The 15367-nt window shown below is 42.6% G+C and overlaps 2 protein-coding genes and 1 pseudogene across 9 annotated transcripts in view; 1 reads left to right on the top strand and 2 right to left on the bottom strand.

Annotated features, from left to right (window-relative positions):
* The window catches only part of KCTD9 (potassium channel tetramerization domain containing 9), a 38259-nt gene extending 35871 nt beyond the window's left edge, over positions 1–2388 (bottom strand). The window contains exon 1 of the mRNA XM_077868805.1: positions 2168–2388. Within this exon, the coding sequence (XP_077724931.1) occupies positions 2168–2215 (48 nt within the window). The 5' untranslated portion in view covers positions 2216–2388. The remainder of the gene's footprint in view (positions 1–2167) is intronic.
* CDCA2 (cell division cycle associated 2) overlaps positions 2355–15367 on the top strand; it is a 50560-nt gene continuing 37547 nt past the window's right edge. Inside the window, exons 1-4 of one of the 8 annotated variants that reach the window (XM_077868803.1) lie at positions 2355–2681; positions 3815–3881; positions 3971–4150; positions 5464–5618. In XM_077868803.1, coding sequence (XP_077724929.1) covers positions 3815–3881; positions 3971–4150; positions 5464–5618 — 402 coding nt within the window. In that variant the 5' untranslated portion in view covers positions 2355–2681. Of the gene's footprint in view, positions 2682–2922; positions 3068–3197; positions 3217–3283; positions 3394–3814; positions 3882–3970; positions 4151–5463; positions 5619–15367 lie in introns of those variants that run through there. The other 7 variants (XM_077868800.1, XM_077868796.1, XM_077868801.1 and 4 more) reach the window with 7 other exon arrangements.
* Positions 11047–11497, bottom strand: LOC144296585 (large ribosomal subunit protein uL15 pseudogene; annotated as a pseudogene).

Below are 15367 nucleotides of genomic sequence, written 5' to 3'. Positions count from 1 at the left end.
TGTCATGATCATGACAATTCTGGCTTAGTCATGTTATTTATACAAACATGTAACCTGTTATGTATTATTCTGGACTCTTTTGTCACACAAGAGTAATTAGAGTACATATATATATTTTTTAATCAGCTGGAAAGAGAGGAAAGGAAACAGAACTTTGGCATAGAGTATGTTTTCTGAGTAGTAAGAATTATAGTATGACTTGTTTTTACTATTATTGAATCATACTAGTAATTTTCCAGCTTGGATTTTTTTTTTTTAAGATTTTATTTATTCATGAGAGACACAGAGAGAGAAACAGAGGCAGAGACATAGGCAGAGAGAGAAGCAGGCTCCATGCAGGGAGCCCGACATGGGACTCGATCCTGGGTCTCCTCCAGGATCAGGCCCTGGGCTGAAGGCTGCGCTAAACCATTGAGCTACCAGGGCTGCCCCAGCTTGGATCTTCATATGATCTTTACTACTAGTATAAACATATTTATCTTTATTTACTTGCGATGTAATTTTCCCAATCTTTTGAGATTCCCTAGAAAATATTTTTAAAACAAGTACAACTTTTTTTTTAAACAAGTACAATTTTATTTAAAAAATGGCTAACCTAACCTAGTCAAGACCAGATACTTTAAAAAATATATATATGGTAAGACTAACACAGCCAAGCTTTGAAAGAACAAAATTCAGTGGTTTCAGAGGAGATTTAGCGCATAGTCAAATATCTATGACTTAGTCCAAACATCTTGTCTTTTAGAGAGGAACAAAGAGATGCTGGATAAAAATGTCAAAGGTCTGTTTTTGAGAACATATTACAACCGTCTGGATATACGAAGTTTTTTTTTGTTTTTCTCCCAGTACCAATATAAGTTTTAGATTATTAGCAGCTAACGAAACAGGTTTAGAAAACGCTGATGTCAGAAGTCAGTCTTGAGAAGTCTATTTTGAAGTAACATTTATGAAAACTCAAGAACTTGAATACACGCCAGTCGTTCGTAAGGTTATTAGATCTCCACACTCAGAAACATCAGAAAATTATAGTCAACACACTAGACCGTGGTTCAAATTTTTGGAGCAGATTTATTTAAAATCTCAGAGTAGCTGGAGAGCCTTTTTTTTTTTTTTTTTTCTAAAATACTGGGGCACAATTACACTATTTAAAGACGTACTGTTTCCAAACTATGCGGGAAATAAAGTACTGTATTCTGGCCAATACTCCAGTGAGGCCAATTTACCTTCACCTTAGCCTGTAAGGCACAGTCCTTTGTAGATGTCATTTAGCCACATCATAAACGTCTGCTTTGGACAGTCAAATTTTCCAAAGGGAGCCGAACTTTCATGGGTGGGGCAAGAGACTCGAGAAGGAACAGGATTCGTTTTGGCTGGCTTCAGCCTTGGAGGGGGGGGGGGCGGGCAAATATTTGGTACCACACCCTCAACAAAGGCCTAACACAGCAACGAGTCGTGTCCAATCAACCCACTTCTGGTCTACTGTGACAATCCCTGGGGAACTAAAAAAAAAAAAAAAAAAAAAACGAGGCGAAATAGAAAAGTGAGCACGTTAAGTTTGGCGGCGGCGGGGCTGAGGGCGCCCAGAGGACGGAGGTGGGAACACCGTCAAGGAAACGTCCCTCATCCTCATTCTGCTATTGCACCTAGGGTAGAAGAATACCGTGGCCCCCCCCCCCCCCCAATAAAGCCTCCTCCTTCTACCTTCCGCGTCTGCCTCGGTCGCTCACCTCTCACTTTCTGGAGCAGAGCATTACTCAGCACGAAGGTGGCAGCGAGCGGGCGCCCTCCTGGAGCCGGGGGCGGGCGGGGGCGGCGGGGTCGCCGGGGGTCGCCGGGGGCGAGGCGCCAAGGGGGGCGGCGGCCCGCCCCCGCCCCCGCGCTGCAGGACGCGCACCTGGACGTGGGAGCCGCTCGGCACGAGCTGACCCGCCGCGGCCCCCGGGGCGGCGGGGGCGGCGGGGGCGCCGAGGGGCGGGCTGGGGCCGGCAGCCCCGCGGGCGGGGAGGAGGCCGCGCGGACCCGCCGCTCCCGTCGCGGGCGCCCCCCGCCGCGGCGCACGCCCACCGCCCAGCCCCTCTCCCCAACTTCAGCCTCTGCCCCGCCGGCCCGCCCGGGCTGCGCCGCCCTCTCCCGGGGCAGGCGGCCCGCCTCCTCCCGACCCCCTTACCTTTCCATTCTTGGGGCTGCCGTTTAGGAACAGGGTCACCCGCCTCATCGCGCTGCCCCCACTGGGTCCTGAGTGAGTCGCCGCCACCCTCCCACCTGGCTCTCCTCCCACCTTCTTCTTCTCCCGCCCTTCCCCTCCCTCCACCCACGCGGACTCTCCTCCCTTCGCCACCTTCCTTCTCTTAGGGAGACACACTAGCACGCACTCCCGGTCCCACACCCCTGGCTCGGCCGGTCCTCCTTCCCACCCCGCCCCTGGGCTGCTCAGCCAGCCTGGGACCCTTCCCCCACCTCTCCCGGACTGACTCTAAGCTCCACCAATCAAGCGGCAGCTCCGGCCAGGCCTCAGCCAATCACCGCCCTGCATTGGGTGGGCTCATCCTAACCCAGCCCAGGTGGAGGGAGGGAAGAGAGGTTGCTGCCTCGCAGACGGGAAGGGTTATCAGCCAATCAGCACAACCTGCAGCCGAGCGGCGCCTCGAGGCGTTACTGAGCACGCGCAAACCCAACGCCAGGTAGCGCTCATCTGCATAGGGGGCGGGGCTGGGGGGAAAGAGGTGGAGCGCGGGCGGGGACGCACACGAGTCGCGGTGGCCGCTTCCCACTCTCGGGAACCGCGGACGAAACGGCTGCCGTCGGGACTGGCTGATTGGGCAAGAGCCCGCCCGTCGTTCTGCCAGGATTGGCCCAATGATTCTTTTCGAAGTTCGCAGCGTCCAATTGAAAAGCGGGGGGGGCGGGGCTAAAGGCCTAACCGAAGGGTTCCTCCGCGAGACTCTCACGGGAAGTAGTCCCCCGGGTGCGGGGGAGCAGTCGCGGCTCTGCGGTCGGTGCGACCCCCCGCAGCTAGCGGGGGCCTCTCTGGAGCTCACGAAGCCCCTCCGGGTGCCGGGGCGACGAGGTAGAGGCCCGGGAGAGTGCGGGGTGCGCGTGGACACGTGTGAACAGAGGCGGCGTAGAGATCCGTGGGGGCAACGCCGGGGCCAGGGGGCGGGGCTGGCGATTTGAATCTGGCGGCGGGCGGCGAAGGCGGCGGCGGCGAAGGCGAAGGTCGGGAGCGGGCCGCGGGGGTCGGGGGGTCGGGGTTCCCCGGGCCTGACGAGGCAGCCTCTGGCGTCCGGGAGTCGCCTTCTCGAGCGACCCGTCAGCGGCTGCTCGACACTCAGCCTGCGGTGGAGCGTCGCGGATAAGCCCGGTGGGAGCAGGGCCGGGCTGCGGGTGTGAGAGGTAGGGCGGCCCGGAGGGCGTTTCTCCGGAGCGTGGTCTTCCTCACTCGGCTCCTCTTGCGACCTGAGCCCGGTCCCCCGCGTGCTTTCTAAAGTGCACATCGCCTGGAGCCCGGCCAGACCTACTCCGTGGGAATCCGCAAAGCTGGGCCTTTAACAGAATCCCTAGACGATGCAGATGCTCGCCAAGGCTGAAAAGCCATGACTTCTAGTGTGGGGTCTGCTTTGTTTGATCCCCAACAGCAGTTTCCTCCATTTCTCTCTCTCTGTCTCTCTCTCTTTTTTTTTTAAGTTCTCAAGACACCCTCTCGACGTCTCTTCTCATGCCTATATAGGTTGTGTTAGGATTTAGTCTTGATCGAATCACGTTAATATCGGAATGGGGTTATTTATTTCTTTTTTCTTTTTTTTTTTTTTTTTAGATGGATACCAACTCAAAGGACAGTAGTGAGCCTCTTGAGACCGAGGAGGCTGCTATTCGTGATGCTGGTATGTAGTGATCTCTTGCCTCCTTGTGAAATGTAAGGATTAGGCGTTTGTTTTCCTAATGATGTTTAGCCCTCACCGTATGTTGTCAGTTGCAGAAGATACCTCTATCATTTTGGGGAGTGGGAGTCTTGTAACTCCTCAGAAGCATACACCTGATGTGTTTCCTAGTGATTGCACAGCAGATACTTTCAAGACACCTTTGGACTTTTCCACGGTAACAGTAGAGCAATTGGGAATTACGCCTGAAAGCTTTGTAAAGAACTCTTCAGGTAAGAGAGGTTGTCATTCTGTTGCGGTGCTTTTAAGCTTCAAAAATGACTTTAATATAGCTCAGTTTTGTTCATCTGCTCTATCTCATTACTTTGACGCTGCAAACGTTTGATTAGGGAGATTTCTGTGAACATGTGCAGTGCACCTAACATATAGCAGAATAGCAGGTCCCCAAGGGCACTCAGAGCGATAAGGTTGAGAAGTGTGCTCAGTTTCCCAGACTGGAAAAGAATCCATACGCGAGTCACTTTTTGACCTCACACTTGGGATTAGGACTCTGTATACTCTAGTGATAAATTTTATACTTACAAATGACAAAAATAAGGGAAAGGAGAAGAGCAGTTAAGAAAGATTGGGGTATGCCTCTCTGAAAATCACGAACAGAAAATTCACTGGGGCTCATCTTCAAGGAGTAGAGGTGAAATTCACCCGTGACGTCTGATTTAGCTAGAGATGAAACAAACGTGGAAATGGAATTAAATTGGAGAACAGCCTTAAGAAATGGAGGCTGATAGAAGGCTGGAAAGTTAGAGGACCCTAGATTAGATAATGCATGATTTGGACAACACCACAGTGACATGCCATTCTGTGTTCCCTTGTCAAGAACATTATTCATAAGCCTTAAAAACAAACAAACAAGGGAAGCCTGGCTGGCTCAGCAGTTGAGCCATCTGCCTTTGGCTCAGGGCATGATTCCAAAGGTTCAGGATCGGGCTTCCTGCATAGAGCCTACTTTTCCCTCTGCCTCTCTGTCTCACAAATAAAAAAATAAAATCTTAAAACAAAACAAAACAAAAAACTTGGAATTATTTTGTGCTCATCAGCATATGGCCAGAATTCAGTGTAGTGTGCAGAAGGTAGATTGCTATCTCAGAGAAACAAATTACCTTGAAGAATTGAGAACATGAGGGTACATGTGCCTAAGTGCGAGTTTTCCTCTCAGTTCTTGGGGATAAGATGAACTAATTCAGAAAAAAGAGAAGTACTTGGTCCAGAGCAAGCCGTTACCCATCCCTGTGAGCAGGACATATGAAACAAAGATGAGAACTATTAAAATGTATTCACATGTTCATTCCACAACTATCTGATCAATGCTTTGTGCTAGACACTTTCAGAAGTGTGGAATAAATCAATTGACAGCCCTATTCAATTTCTTGTTTGTAAATAATATTGCCTGTAATTCTCTATTTAGATTTCTGTAATAGGTGTTTATCATGTTCTCTCTTTGGCTGGTATGTTACAGAAAATTCAGTACATGATTACTGATGATTGCCTTGTTTTGTTCCAATTTAAATGAGAATTTTCGTTATAGGAAAGTCATCATCCTACCTTAAAAAATCCAGACGACGCTCTACAATTGGTGCCCGGGGCTCCCCTGAGACAAACCATCTTATCCGTTTCATTGCTCAGCAGCGGAGTTTAAAGAATGCAGAGAAATCCCCTTTGACACAGAATTCCCCTTTTCTGGTAAGATACTCTTCTAATACTCTTCTAAGTTCAGTCATGAATTCTTGGAGGGAGAATGTTTCATTTTGTTACAAAGCTTTCTTAAGGTGTTTCCACCTTCTTGTGCATCTCATCCCTTTTGGATCTGGAGAAATATTTTCTCTGTCTTACAGAGAGTGTTGAGTTAGCGTTTATGGTGAGGTTGAATATGGCCATGTTAAGAATTAGGAAATCCTGGATAGAAATAGTTTTCTAGAGGAGCTATTTCATTTTGCAGGGCTTTTTGGTTTTTGGTTTTTGGGTTTTTTTTGGCCATTTAATGTTTTTCTCTCTAATGAAGCGAAGCAGTGTTTTTCAGTCTTTTTCTTTTAATACCTGTAAGTGTCTTAATTTTTTTTGACTGTAACATATTGGCATGTAGGGGTAAGAAATCTCCCAGGACAAAACATTTGGGATAGACTTTCAAAAAGGAAAAAAGTACTTGTCTGCTGATGAGAAAGGATGTAGATGTTTTTTGTGGATTTTTTTTCAGAGTAACACATGTTCCTAAAAAGTCAAATAGTGTATAAGGGTTACTATGAAAGACACAGTTAATGCTTCCCCTTCTTGAAGGACAACCACTTATTGTCTCTTTGGGTATTGGCCTTCCTATTTTAAAATGTACTTACATTGCCACTTCTATATATTTCAGTTTTAGACACTATGCACAAGGCTGCGTGGTACGGTGGTTCTCAGAGATTATCTGCCCATCCTTGGGGATCCCTGAGTCCATTCAAGAGATCTAAGAGGTTAAACAGGGTTTTTGTAAAAGCACTGAGCTATTTGCCTTTTTCCACTATGTTGATGTTTGTACTCACAGTGCAGAAGCAACAGTCGGTCAAACTCATGGCACCATGCTGTCAGTTTACTCCACACTGCTAAGCCTTCACAGGAAATGATAATGCCAGGTTCACTTAATATCCTTGGGGATGCAGTGAAAACTGTAAATTTTATTAATTCTCCACCCTTGAGTATTATGTGTGATGCAATGGGAATTCTGCATCAGGCACTTCCAAAGTACGTAAGAAGTATGATGGATGTTTTGAAAAAAATCGTGTGTATGATTATTTTGAGCTGTGAGCTGAACTCTGCCTGTGTTTTTTTTCATAGAATGGCATTTTTACTTGAATGACTGACATCATGGTTAGACCTGGGATTGTGAACATTTTCTCAAAAATGAACAGTGAACCTGCCCTTTAAAGGAAAAACTGAAATATTTATTATTAATGAAAAAGCTTGAGTTTTCAGGAGGAAATCAGAACTTTGGAAAACTTCTCTACAGCACCATGAGCTTGAGAACTTCCCAGTAGCTAGACTTTTCTAATAAGATCAGTGGCCATATTAATGAATGTGATTTTTTGTTATGTAATAACAGGTGTCAACATTTGGAAGATTTGCATAACGAAGTGAACCAATATTTTCCTAATGACTAGTGCATGCACAAAATACCCTCAAATTGCAAGAGTCTCACGGATTTTAACATAACAATACAAAAAGTTCATAGGATTTCATATTTGATGTTGCAACTAACCTTTAGGAAATTTCATTGAATTTTGTGTTTCATTAAAGGAAGAATAGCCATAATTCTGAAAAGGCTAATAAATACTTTCAATAGCTATAATGCACATGAACTAAGAGATCCTTTGGTGATCTCTTAATTTTTTAGAGTGTAAAGACTTCCTAGGAACTGCTCTTGGGTAGATACGAACATGAACTGTGGAACCATTTGTTGAGGTTTGATCCTGGCTTTATTATTAATTAATTGTGCCTTTGGAAAGTTAATTTCTTTTTATTTTATTTATTAAAATAAATAAATAATTTATTTAATTTTATAAAAATTTTATTTTTAAAGTAATCTTTATACCCATTGTGGGGCTCCACCTTATAACCCTGAGATCAAGAGTTGGGTGGTGCTCTATAGACTGAGCCAGCGAAGTGCTTCAAGTTACTTAATTTGTTTCAGTTTTCTCTCATATAAAATGGAGGTGATGATAATAGCAAGATTTTTAAAGAGGATGATTAAATTAGTAGAGGTGAAGTTTAGTAGAGGTGAAGTACTTAGACCTGTGCTTGGAACATGGTATGCTTTAGATTTACTGTCATTGTAATTATTTCTGTGAAAAGTAAGGATTTTGCTCTCTTATACCTCTTAGCTATAGTTATCCTAACACAATCCCTGTCCTCATCATTCCAATACAATTACAATTTTTTCTTTTTTTTATCTAAATTCGATTAACGTATAGTGTATTATTAGTCTCAGAGGTAGAGGTCAGTGATATATCAGTCTTATATAACACCCAGTGCTCATCACATCCCATGCCCTCCTTAATGTCCATCACCCAGTACCCCACTCCCCCTCCTCCAGCGACCCTCAATTTCCTATGATTAAGAGTCTCTTATGGTTTGTCTCCCTCTGATTTCAGCTTGCTTTATTTTCTCCCCTCTTTCTTTATGATTCTCTGCATTGTTTCTTAAATTCCACATATGAGTGAAATCGTATAATAATTGAGTTATTTTGCTTAGAGTAACACCCTCTAGTTCCATCCACATTGTTGCAAATGGCAAGATTTCATTCTTTGATGGCTAAGTAGTAGTTCATTGTGTGTGTAGTGGTGAGTAGTAAACCACATATTTATCCATTCATCTGTCGATGAACATCTGGGCTCTTTCCATAGTTTGGCTATTGTGGACGTTGCTGCTATGAACATTCAGCTGCAGGTGCCCCTTTTGATCACTACATTTATATCTTTGGGGTAAATACATAGTAGTGCAATTGCTGGGTCGTAGAGTAACTCTATTTTCAACTTTTTGAGGAATCTCTATTCTGTTTTCCAGGGTGTCTGTACCAACTTGCATTGCCACCAACAGCATAAGAGTGTTCCCCTTTCTCTGTATCTGTTGATTTTAGCCATTCTGACCAGTGTCAGGTGGTATCTCGTGGTTTTGATATGTATTTCCCTGATTCTGAGTGAGCATTTTTTCATGTGTCTGTGGCCATTTGTATGTCTGCTTTGGAGAAGTGTCTGTTCATATCTTCTGCCTATTTCTTGGTTGGGTTATTTGTTTTTTGGTTGTTAACTTTGATAAGTTCTTTATAGGCTTTGGCCCTTTTACTTTATAAGACATTTGCAGATATCTTCTCCCATTCTGTTAGTTGTCTTTCAGTTTTGTCAATTGTTTCTTTTGCTGTGCAAAAACTTTATCTTGATGAAGTCCCAATAGTTCATTTTTGCCTTTGTAGACATGTCTAGCAAGAAGTTGCAGCGGCTGAGGTCACAGAGGTTGCTCCCTGTGTTCTCCTCTAGGATTTTGATTAATTTTTGTCCCACGTTAGGTCTTTCAACCATTTTGAGTGTATTGTTGTGCATGGTGTAAGAATATGGTCATTTCATTCTTTTGCATGTGGCTGTCCAGTTTCCCCAGCACCGGTTTGTTAAAGAGACTGTTTTCCATTGGATATTCCTTTCTGCTTTGTTGAAGATTAGTTAACCAGAGAGTTGAAGGTACATTTCTGGGTTCTCTATTCTGTTCCATTGATCTATGTGTTTGCTTTTGTGCCAATACCAAAGTGTTTTGATAATTACAGCTTTATAATAAAGCTTGCAGTCCAGAATTGTGATGCCACCAGCTTTGGTTTTCTTTTTCAATGTTGCTTTGGCTATTCGGGGTTTTCTGGTTCCATACAGATTTTAGGATTATTTGTTGCAGCTCTGTGAAAAATGTAAATGGTATTTTGATAGGGCACTGAATGTATAGATTACTCTAGGTAGCAAATATTTTAACAATATTTGTTCTCCAATCTGTGAGCATGGAACATTTTCCCCTTTCTTTGTGTCTTCCTCCGGTTCTTTCATGGGCATTCTATACTTTTCTGAGTAGATCCTTGGCCTCTTTGGTTAGGCTTATTCCTAGATATCTTATGGTTTTTGGTGGAATTGTAAGTGTGATGGACTCCTTAATTTCTCTTTCTTCCATCTCATCATTAATATATAGAAATGCAACTGATTCCTGTGCATTATTTTTATATCTTGCCACTTTGCTGAATTCCTGTATGAATTCTAGCAATTTGGGGGTGGAGTCTTTTGGTTTTCCACAGAGTATCATGTCATCTGCAAGGAGTGGAGAGCTTGACTTAGTCTTTGCCGATGCAAATGCCTTTTATTTCTTTTGGTTGTCTGATGAGACTAGGTACAATTTAAGCAAAAAACAATTTTTGTTTATATTAGGACTTTGTGTGTTACTCAACCATGTAGATACTTTTCATAAGCTGTGTAGTATACCATGGTCCCATTTGTTTTCTTCCACAACTTTTGTTTTTACTCTAGTTAATGACTTGTTATTTTTTGGTTTAGTCTCTTAAGTTATTGCATAATCTCATCCTCAAACGTTGACAGATCTGCAAACCTTAAGAGCCTTTGGGTTCTTTTCTTTTTCCTGGATGTTCTCTATCTTCCTTGGCTTGGTTGTCATCTGGGTCTGCTGGATAGCTGTCATTTTGTGACTTGCTTTCACCATCCTTAGTGATTCCTTTTTCTTCTTATGTTTCGATATTCTGTCTCCCTGACCTCATCTCTCTCTCTCTCTCTCTCTCTCTCTCTCTCTCTCTCTCTTTGGTTTACTATCTCATTTTCCTGGAACCTCTGTATATCTGATGAAGTTTATTCTACTAGCACATTTGGATTATGGCTTGTCTTGGTATAGAAATCTAGGTTGCACATATTCTCCATCAAAATTTTGAAGGCATTGCTCCATTGTATTTTAGCTTCTAGAATTGAAGAATCCTATTCATTCAACACATATTTTGACTCCCTATTTCTTAAATGGCCTGCTTTTTCATTTGTGAAGCTCTTTTCTAGGTATTAAAGAATATTGTGGGCTCTTGGGGACGTGATATTTTTATGGATGTATATTTCCTCCTGTTGCAGGATCTCTTTGCCTTCAGGTTCCATTTTCCTACCTGATTAGTTCAGGCTCTGTCTCATGCTGAAATCTTTTGATGTCTGGTGATCCTTGATACTCGTCATTTTTTAAAGCGAGACACTTTAAAAACTTGACTGGGAGCTCAATGTGCATGGTCTGGTTTTGTTCGCTGGTGGATATTTATGTAGATGTGGCCACTTTTCATTGGAAGAACTCCCAAGTATCAGAATCCTGTGGCTATTTTCTTTTGGCAGGTCTGTTTTTCTCTGAAAGGAATTCTGCAGATATAAACCTGAGCCCTAGGACTCTGGAAGTCAAGTGTCAAAAATGACCAGAAGCCTATCTGTTCATTGAGAAGACTTGAACAGGCTCTGTCAGTGCAGACCCTCCTATCCTTAGCTGTTTGTGGAGTTCTCTCTCTCTCTCTCTTTTTTTTTTTTTTTGAAAAGCACTTGTTAGCATGTAATGAACCTCCCCCTACATGGCTGCTTCAACAAGCTACTAGAACGCAGGCACCCCCCACACCCTTTATCTTCTCCTCAGCTCTTCTACTGAAGAATTTGGCCTTTACGATGACAGGCTGTTTGGGGAGCTTTCCCTTTCCCAAAACTTTGTGCCCAGTCGCACCACATTGATAATAGGAGCAGCTCCAGTCTTGTTTTTGGCGGCATTTACCCATGTCTGCTCACTGACTAAGGTCCACAGTTTATAAAGGTTGGCAGTTGGGCAGAAGCTCTGGTTCCTCTTTAAGTGGTAATGTCTCATACCAACTTTTCCAAAATAACCTGGGTGATATTTGTCAAAGTTGATCCTGTAATGATGCATGCCACCAGTATTACCCTGGCCTCCTGGGTGCTTCCGGTGCTTGCCGACGCGGCCGTCCGTGGCCATGGCTCACATGGCCCCAAAGTTTCTGGGTCTTCCTCAGTCTGGATGGCATGTTGGCGGCCCAGAGGAAAAAGGATGTTTGTGGAGTTCTCAATCTCATGGAATCTTAAGTCTCTGTGTTTTCTTCAAAATATAAAGGTCCTTTCTTATTTATGGAGAGGTCTGTGGGTTCAAGTGCTAATGATAGAGTTTCAGTGTTCCTGTTTTGAGTCCTGTCCTTTACACTGATTTTCAGAAATATCTGATACTTTAGATACCTGAACCTTTCTGAGGGTCTGCAGCAGCTTGGCTTGCTCCTGTTGTAAGGGGGCCCTAGAGAGTCCCTGTTGGTTTCAGCTTTCTCTGACCTAACTCCATTTTTGTTTGTTGACATGCCATATCTGCTGTTGATTTTTTTCTTTTTTTAGTGTATGTGCTGCCGAATCGAGCACTGATTTTCTTTTTTAAGGGTGTGTATGTGTGTGTGTGTGTGTATTTATGAAAACACCCCACACCCATGTCATATGATTCTATGTATTAAAAGAATTCTTGAATATATAGCTCTAGTATCTAGCATCGTTAAAAGTAAGTGCTTTTTACTTGAGCAGTTATTCTGGATAATTAGCGCTATCCTTTGACCTTTGGAGATTTGCCTCCAGAGTAAATACCCTTAGTGGTTCTACTCTTTCAGTTCTCACTGTATCTGTTCGTTCCTTGCCCAAGAAATTTATTGATTGCATAAATAATATTACCTGTTCTAATTTACTGAAATCTTTTTGTGAATATACTGTTAAGACTTTTCTTTCTTTTTGTAAAGTGTAAGGGCCTTTATGCTTAAATAATTCTTAAATTCTCTTTCTTCTGTTTTTATTTTTTTATTTATTTTAAAGATATTGTTTATGAAAGAAAGAGCGAGAGACACCAAGCGGTGGGAGATGGAGAAGGAGACTCCCTGTTCAGCAATGTTGGCCTTGATCCCAGGATCAATCCCAGGACCCTGGGATCATGGCCTAAGCTGAAGGCAGATGCTTAACCAACTGAGCCACCTAGGCACCCCTACACCTTCTGTTTCAGAAAGAAAACATTTTAGAGAAAAATTGAAGGACATTGGCTCTCCATCTTTCCCCTACTACCCTTGCCTTCATTCTTAAATATCTCAGTAAGGACATGGATGATCATCCACCATCCCAGCAGCCTCAGGTCCTTAACTTCTGTAGCTCCTACTTAGGTTTTTTCCTATCTGGGCTATTGCAAATAATGATGCAGTGAACATGGGGGTATGTTTAGGGTTTTCATTTTCATTGCGTAAATACTCAGAAGTAGAAGTGCTGGATCATACGGTAGTTTTACTTTGAATTTTTTGAGGAATCTCCGTACTGTTTTTCATTGTGGGTGTGCCAATTCACATTCCTACCAACAGTGCATGAGGGTTCCCTTTTCTTCATACCCTTGCCAACACTTATTATGGCTTATTTTTTTGATAACAGCCATTCTGACAAGTGTGAGATAGTATCTCATTGGGTTTTGTTTTGCATTTCCCTGATAATGAGTGATGTTGAGCATCTTTTCACATGTCTGTTGGCCATCTGTGTCGTCTTTGGAAAAATGTCGATTCAGATCTCATTTTTAAAATAGATTGCTTGCTTTTTTGTCATTGAGTTATATGAATTCTTAATTTTTTTATATCATCCCTTTATCAGAATGTGATTTGCACATATTTTCTCCTATCCAGTAGGTTGTTTTCTTGTTTCGTTGATGGTGTCCCTTGCTATACAGAAGCTTTTTAGTTTACTGTAGGAAATAGCAGTTATTTATTTTCACTTGTTGCTTGTGCTTTTGGTGTCAAATCCAAAAACTCCTTGGCAAGATTGATGTTAATTGCTCACTACCTGGGCAACCTGGGTGGCTCAGCGGTTTAGTGCCTGCCCAGGGCGTGATCCTGGAGACCCGGGATCGAGTCCCACGTCAGGCTCCCTGCATGGAGCCTGCTTCTCTCTCTGCCTCTCTCTCTCTCTCTCTGTGTCTCTCATGAATAAAAAAATAAATAAAATCTTAAAAAAAAAAAAAAGAGGAGCTCACTACCTGTTTAAGGATTGTTATGGTTTCATATCTTTCAAGTCTTTCAAACATTTGAGTTTTTTGTGTATCGTGTAAGGTAGTGGTTTAGTTTCATTGTTATGCATATGGCTATCCAGTTTTCCCCATGGACTGTTCTTTCCCTATTGGATTTTCTTGGCTCTTTAGTCTTCGGTTAGTTGATTGACCATTCATGTGTGGATTTATTTCTGGACTGTCTGTTCTCTTCCATTTATCTGTGTGTCCATTTCTATGCCAATATCATACTGTTTTGATGACTATTGCTTTGTAATATAGTTTGAAATTAGGGAACATGATGCTTCCAGCTCTTGTTCTCTAGAACTTCTCAAGATTGCTTTGGCTATTCATGATCTTTTATGACGATCCCATACAAATTTTAGGATCATTTGTTATGTGTGTTGGTAAATGCCATTGGAATTTTGATAGTGATTGCATTGAATCTGTAGACTGCTTTGGGTAGTACAGTATTTTAATGAAATTCTTCCAGTCTATGAGCACAGAATCGTTTTCTGTATGTTTATGTCTTCAATTTCTTTCATCAGTTTCTTATGATTTTCCATGTACAGTTCTTTTACTTCCTTGGTTAAATTTATTTCTAGCTGTTTTAATTCTTTTGATGCAATTGTTTTCTTAATTTCAGTTTCTATTAGTTCATTATTACCAGCTAGAAACACAACAGATGTTTGTTAGTTTTGTATCCTGCAACTTTACTGAAGTCATTTATTCTAACAGTTTTTTGGTGGAGTCTTTAGTTTCCCATATTTAATATGCCATCTGCAAATAGCGACAGTTTTTCCTGTTTGTTTCTGATCTGGATGCCTTTTATTTTTTGCCTAATTGCTACTACTTAATCTTTCAGTGTAAAGGCATTAACTTGTCTTCCCACTGTGGATGATGGAGAATAAGCCTTCTTTCTTCGTTCTGTTTTTTATCATACGTACACAAATCTTCTTCCCATCCTCTACACTTTCTAGTAGTTGAGTTATATAAGTATTCAAGTGTTTATATTACTATGACCACATAGGTCATTCTGAGCTTATTTTTCTTCTGCAATTATGTTATCCTTTTCTTTTGGGTGATTTTCCACTAGTACAAACAGATTTTCATATCTCTCTTTAACTCTTTCTAGATCTCCATGGCATCCCATTTCTGTGCCTCTTCATCATGGCAGAGTGCTGTGAGCATTTGTTCTGTCTTGCTTCACTTCCTTTCTTTCATCCTCTCTGCTACCTCTAGCTACTCCAATTGGGCTTTGGTTTCTACCACTCCAATCAAGAAGACTCTTGTCACTGTTGGTCCCAAATGTCCTACACCTTGCCAAGACAAAGATTAAATCTAAGTTTACATCTTCCTCAGCCTTTCTTCAGGTTTGATGTGTTTGACACCTCCCTCCTTGAAACGCTTTCTTCCTTGGTTTCTGGGATTCCATCCCGACCTGATTTTCCTCTTCTAGTTTATCCTCAAAAATGCTTGAGTGCGTGCCCCAAGGCTCCCCTCTGTCCCCTTCTCTTTGCTTTCCTTAAGGACCCGATCCCTTCCCACAGCTTCCAGCATCAGCTGTAGACTGAATTCCCAAATGTCTTAACTTTGGCCCAGAGCTTCCTAGAACTCCAGATTTAGGTATACAGTTGCCTGTTCAACATCTTCACTTGGGCCACAGCCAAGTTGTAGATTTCTCCTCCCCATCAGATCCTCCAGCCCACTTTGCTCTTGTAGTACATGTCGTCATCATCCAGTTGTTCAGGACAACTACCTATTGATCTTCTTTGGTTCCTTTGTTCCACATCCAGCGCATCACTACCTTCCAGATACCTCTCAGAAACCTTTCTATAATTCTACATGTCCCA

Source organism: Canis aureus, chromosome 24 (genome assembly GCF_053574225.1).
Source record: "Canis aureus isolate CA01 chromosome 24, VMU_Caureus_v.1.0, whole genome shotgun sequence".
In the NCBI taxonomy this organism is placed as follows: Eukaryota; Metazoa; Chordata; class Mammalia; order Carnivora; family Canidae; genus Canis; species Canis aureus.
Note: the sequence above shows the minus strand (reverse complement) of the source record. Positions and strands in the feature narration are given on the sequence as shown.